The sequence below is a fragment of the Triticum urartu genome, chromosome 7 (genome assembly GCF_003073215.2).
Source record: "Triticum urartu cultivar G1812 chromosome 7, Tu2.1, whole genome shotgun sequence".
Taxonomy (NCBI): Eukaryota; Viridiplantae; Streptophyta; class Magnoliopsida; order Poales; family Poaceae; genus Triticum; species Triticum urartu.
The window spans coordinates 1,786,430-1,792,260 of NC_053028.1; the positions used below are offsets into that span (position 1 = coordinate 1,786,430).

The 5,831-nt window shown below is 46.0% G+C and overlaps 1 protein-coding gene across 1 annotated transcript; it reads right to left on the reverse strand.

Moving 5' to 3' along the window:
- Positions 1-1,346: 1,346 nt before the first annotated feature.
- On the reverse strand, positions 1,347-4,802 carry LOC125521561 (NAC domain-containing protein 91-like). The gene is given in 6 exon segments (XM_048686626.1): positions 1,347-1,690; positions 1,693-1,898; positions 2,010-2,103; positions 2,212-2,730; positions 2,859-3,116; positions 4,148-4,802. Coding segments are annotated over 6 exon segments (1,671 nt in total). The 5' UTR covers positions 4,682-4,802; the 3' UTR covers positions 1,347-1,630.
- Positions 4,803-5,831: the final 1,029 nt, after the last annotated feature.

Here is a 5,831-nt window from a genome sequence, read left to right on the forward strand (position 1 = left end):
CATCATTGATCTCTATGATGGATTGTTTGAAATCCAATTCTTATTTGTCCTTTTTGCAATTGTGCAGATTATTACAAACGGGAAGTTCAAGAGCGTGGAGCACCGAGTTCTGCTAAGACCAACTGTAGAGCCACTTATCTCAATTGCATGCTTTCTAAGCACTGATGATCTTGATAGGCCATATGGGCCGATAAAGGAGCTTTTATCAGAAGACAATAAGCCCATTTATGACCAAGTCATATTCCGTGAATACATGAAGAAGTATAAACTATAAATTACATCAACGGTGTTGAATTCTATATATTCCATCCTCTTATAATAAGTTTGTGATTGGTGACATTAATAATGTGGAAGAGTGGAAGCATAAAAATTTCTAGATATGGACGTATATTTTATTATAGGTGACCATGGTCATGTTTAGATTTTCAGAGTTATTGTGCAATGTATCTCCTTTTTCATAATCAATCCGGTGTATGGTTTGCTGAATAATTATTGAGAATTTTAACGTGTGCCCACTTATTGTATCTTTATCATCATACCGATGTCCTTGGCGACTTCGCCCCTCGGACAAGCTGCAGCGAACGCTTGTCCCCTCGGCCGACGCTGGCGGCCTTGACGACGTCTTGGCTATGTTTCATGTGACATTCTTCAAGTGCAGCAGAGTGTGCCTCGGCGCGGCCATCAACCACACAGCGGCGGACGTCAGGGAGGCGAGGGGCGACGTAGGTGTCGCAACGGATAATTATTATAAGATTCAGGCAAGGGTATTGATACTCATTTTGTTGTATTTTGTTTGAGTTTTGCAATAATTTATAAAGCATTCAAAATAGTACTGTACAGTATTAAGATACGCATATATTTCATCTTATGAGGCATTACTAAGTGTCGTCTCATTAAGCTTTTGATTTTAATAAATCCTAAAATTACCAAACTAATAAATTGTTACTATCCGTAGCTCCTTTTCTGAAGCCAAATGCTCCAGTGGTTGAAATTGTGCTACCCTCTCACATCACATCGGGAGGCTTGGCCCCGCCACTGTTTCTGAATCCTCATGCAGGTGTTCTTTGCTGTTGTCAGAGCATCCGCAATTTGGTCATTGTGTCCAACGCTAGCTAGAGTCGGCATTTGTTTGTTTCGGGGTGTTGGACTGTCCCTCAAGCATATGTAATGTAACGCAATGCACTTTATCGAAAGAAAAGAATCAACTGAGTTTGGATCTGATCAACATTCAGATCAGTCACTCCTGCAGGACTTATCACTGAAACTGAACAACTTGAGGCAAAAATGAAGCTGTGAGGATTCAGAAACTCAACTTGAGATGCACTGCATTGTACTGCACTCACATATATTTATATGGAGTTGCTAACATAACTCAATCATCCATTCATTCATTCATTCATTTGCTTGCTTGCATAGACAATAGAGTTTGTAAGTCGATTTCTCTCTCCAACATGTCATGTCAATGGGATGGCTACATTACGGTAGAGACAGCCTAAAGTTACTTACTTAACACACACACACAGACACCAAGTCAAGTATATACACCACACCAGCAACACCAACACAAGTATATATAGAGAGAGAGCCTACCAACGAAGAACGATGAGGAAGAGGAACCGTTTAGTTTAGCTTACACCGGCCGGTAGCTCAGTGACCTCCAGACACCAACCAATACAAGCACAAGCAGAGGGGGATGGCCATCACCAGGAGCGCCAGCCAGAGGGACCTCCGCCGTCTCGCTGTTTCTGAAAATGAATCTCCAGGGCCAGGCAAGTAGGCACTGTTGCGCAGGAGTCCGTCCGGGTCATGCCCGTTTCGACCCGAGTCCTGCTTCACCCTCTGCTTCAGACCGGCTCCACGACTCGGCTTGGCATCTTCTTCTTCCAATATGCTGTCATCTGCACGGCAGCAAATTTACCAAACAGCTCGGCTTAGCCACAGCTCACGATACGGGCACTGAGCTATCCCCTTTCTCTTTCAAAACTGAAGAAGGCTTATTACGTACGTACCATTGAATGATAGATGCTGGAGCTTGTCTGCAACTTCCACCCAAGAAACCAGTAGCGCTTGAGCAGGAGTGATGTTATGCATCAGATCTCCAGCCTAAGCAAGACATATTATGATGAGTAAATTAAATACTACTAAGTAGACTTGCTCCAAGTCTTTTTTCAAGCATAACTCAAGGTAATTAGTCAGAAGAACCATACATACCATGGTTTGGAAAAGTGCATCATTGACATGATCCTCCTCCTCATGGTTGTTGGATGAACTTTCTGTGCTACAGCCAGCTGATTCGCCCTCACCTTCTTCGCTTTCCGAGTGACAAGCTAATATAGGCTGAGACGCCGATGCCCTCTCAACAGCGTACGCAAGCCGGATCCTCCTTGCCGCAATCCCTTGTTGTGGGTCCATCAACTCTACTGGAGCTGTGGCCTGCTGCTGCTGCTGCGTCCAAGGTGCTGCTCCCATAGGGCCAATTGAATTTATCATGTCCAACATATCTTGGGGATAAGGAGTCCATGAGCCTGTAGGATTGGACACGCCCGTTTCGTCATCGGCTGGATTGGGCAACATGGCTTGCACATCCTGCTCACCTATGATGTTGTTCAGATACATCGAGAAGTCTTCCTGCTCATCACCCATGTTGCCGACAAAAGGGAGATCCGTGTAAGGACGCATCGGGGAGCTGATTGCAGGAAGCTGGGCCAACATATTCAGATAAGCAGCATCCTGCAATTTAATTTATGGATAAGAAAAGACACACACATTTCTCAGTCAACTGAAAGACAGGAGAAGAGGCTGAAAATATAATATAATATAATATAATGCATGAAAGGGAAAGAAAAGCAGCAATTTACCTGATCCGCTATCTGCTCTGCGTCACCGGCGGCTGCAAGAAGATGGGCAGTGGAGGTGTGGTCGGTGGTTGCATTGGTCGGGGTCAGCTGGCTCGAATCAGATGGCGAGGCCTTGTCTTCCACCATGGAGGCGCTGGCCGTGTCGTCGGCTTGCTGTAGCGGCGGATTGGCTGGAGGCGACGTGGACGGGGGTTCTGAAACGGGGGCCGGGGTCTCTTCATCCTGCTTGTTGAACAGGCGGTACAGAACAAAGCTATCCTGAAGAAACAAATCAACAAGACAGTCATCGAGTGATATATACATGGTTTCATCAGCTCGCAAATATGTATGTATGTACAGTCCTAGTGTTATGACAAGTTGACAAAAGATTTTGTCAAGAAGTGAACGAGGCAATGGTACTGACTGACTGAGTGCACAATGATGGTCTTTTCTTTAATGAAGAAGTTATTTCAGAAGTAAAGAAAAGGTGTAAACCACAAAGTATACAGGCCATTCCTATTGCACCAAGTAGTGACTTGACGAGCGACATAGAGCGTACGAACGACACAGACACCAACTAGGGACTGACTGATAGACTGCACAATTATACATGCTTTCATCATCTTGCAAGTATGCCCTGTCCTATTGTTATGGCAGGCAGAATTGGCCCAAAAATAGAGTGAGCTACACCTTACTGACTGCAAACGGTGCTGCTAAGCTAGCTAGCTAGGGCATTCATATTCATAGAAGAAAGAAAGAAAGAAAGAAACAAGAAGAAGATATTTTGAACACAACATATTCATATTCATCCTGCCAACAAGTATGCCATGTCCTCCTAGTGTTCAAATCCTGTCAACAACCGAGCTATATATGTGTGGTGTGGTGATTGACTGCAAATTGTTCCTGCATAAGCTAGCTAGCACATTCATATCCACACTAGGTAGTACGTATATATAATTGAGAAACAAGCAACTGAATGAGATGCTACAAGAGGCAGAGTATCTATCTATCTGCAGATTTGACTAGTCCAACCCAGTTAGTAACTTATATGTGCCTGCCTGCCTGACTGACTGACTGACTCACTGCAACCCTAACACATTGGTATCTATCTGATTTGTTCTAGGTACTACTACTTACTGCCAATAAGCAAGCTAGGTAACACATTGGCATCCATGGCATGGCAGAAAGAAAGAAAGAAAGAAAGAAAGAATTACTCTACTCTACTTATTCAAGCTGAAATCAAATCAAACCAATGGAAGCCGAGCAGAGGAGAACAAGAGGGAGGAAGGGGAAAACAAGAGGAAGGTTACATTTTGGGGGCCTGCAGATTGAGATTGGGATTGGGACTGGGGGTTTGGGTCGGTGGCGGTGTACTCGTGCATGATCCACGGGGTGCGTGCGCCGCGTGGGGCGCGGCCGCGGTGGAACACCAGGGTCTTCTTCACGCCGATGAGGGCGCCCTTCCCCCTGCAGCCGCCGGGGCCGGGCGCCCGGATGAGGCGGTCCTTGCCGGTGGCCTTCCAGTATCCGGCGGCGGTGGAGCGGCAGGAGCGGGAGGACTTGCCGGGGTACTTGGGGCGGTCGCGGCGGGCGAAGAAGAACCACTCGGGGTCGTCCGACTTGATGACGGAGCGGGCGGGCAGGTCCCACGGCTCCACCGCCGCCAGGTCCACGTCCGGGATCGCCAGCAGGTCCGGGTGCGCCCGCCCCGCGATCTTGGCCTTGAGGTAGTGCCGCACCAGCTCCTCGTCCGTCGGACGGAACCGGAACCCCACCGGCAGCACCGCCGCCGCCGTCGCCGGGGTCGAGGAGGACGACGACTCCGACCCCGCCGCGGTCGTCATCGCTGGCTAAAGACTTTTCCTTTCTCCTCCTACTCTGCTTTTCTTTCTTTCTGACTGACCGTCCGGGAGCAGAGCAGAGAGGAGAGGAGAGGGGAAGCAGAGCAAGAAAGACAGTGGTGAATGGTGATGGATGGTTTTTCTACTCCCCTTTTCAACTCTCAACCCTCTCTCACTTTTTGGTTTCCCAATTTCTCAAAAAAAATAAAATAAAACTTTTTGGTTTCCCAAAACTTACAAACCCCTGCCTGCATCTACAATCTATCTATTAGAGCACAAAGTAGGAGATAATGATGCTGGATGCCTCGTATGTATCTTTAGGTTGTATCGCGTGCATTAAATGAAAATCTCGATGTTTACGCTTCCGATTGTTGGTGGTATCTACTTGTTGTGTCCATGAGCTTTTATTGCCGCGCATAATGTCACGGTCCTCCCTGGCGTATTTGTACTAATTAATGCGTCCAAAGTGCGTTACGGCTTGTCTCTGTTGACCATTTTTTTTCCCGTCGTGGTCGTTTCCAACCCTCGCACACTGTTTTGTTGCCAAACTTATAAACCCCTCCATCTATTTAAGCACACACTCACAAATCCACCATATATTTATATAAGGTTGGAATGCAAGGATTAAATGAAAATCTCCATGTCATGCTTTCAGTGCTCCATATCTATCTTCAAGTGTCTAGAAGCTTTTATTGCCACATCTAACATGATTAGTCAATGAAATATTTGTATTCATGTGTCAAATGCGCATTATGATTAGCTGTATCTTAGTTGGCATCTTCGGTTCTACATCACCTGTTCACCGGTGGTACTACCGTCACTTATGGCCATGCCAGTAACAACCATTTATTTACAAAGCGACCGTGAACAAATTGAAGATCACAACAAAGAACACGTTTGTCAATCAAGCGAAATTGAGAGTACACACATGTCCTTCAAACGTGCACACGGGACATTGGAAAAAAAAAGTTAAAATGTAGTTGGGTCCAGGTATTGCAACACCGCACCACCCAAACACTTGGTGATGGTTTCCTTTGTCCACTCTTTGCTTGTTGTTTTCAACTCTCTCTCTCTCTCACTCACTTTTTTTGTTTCCCAAAACTTACAAACCCCTGCATCTATTTGAGAATAAAGTAAAAGATAACGACATAAA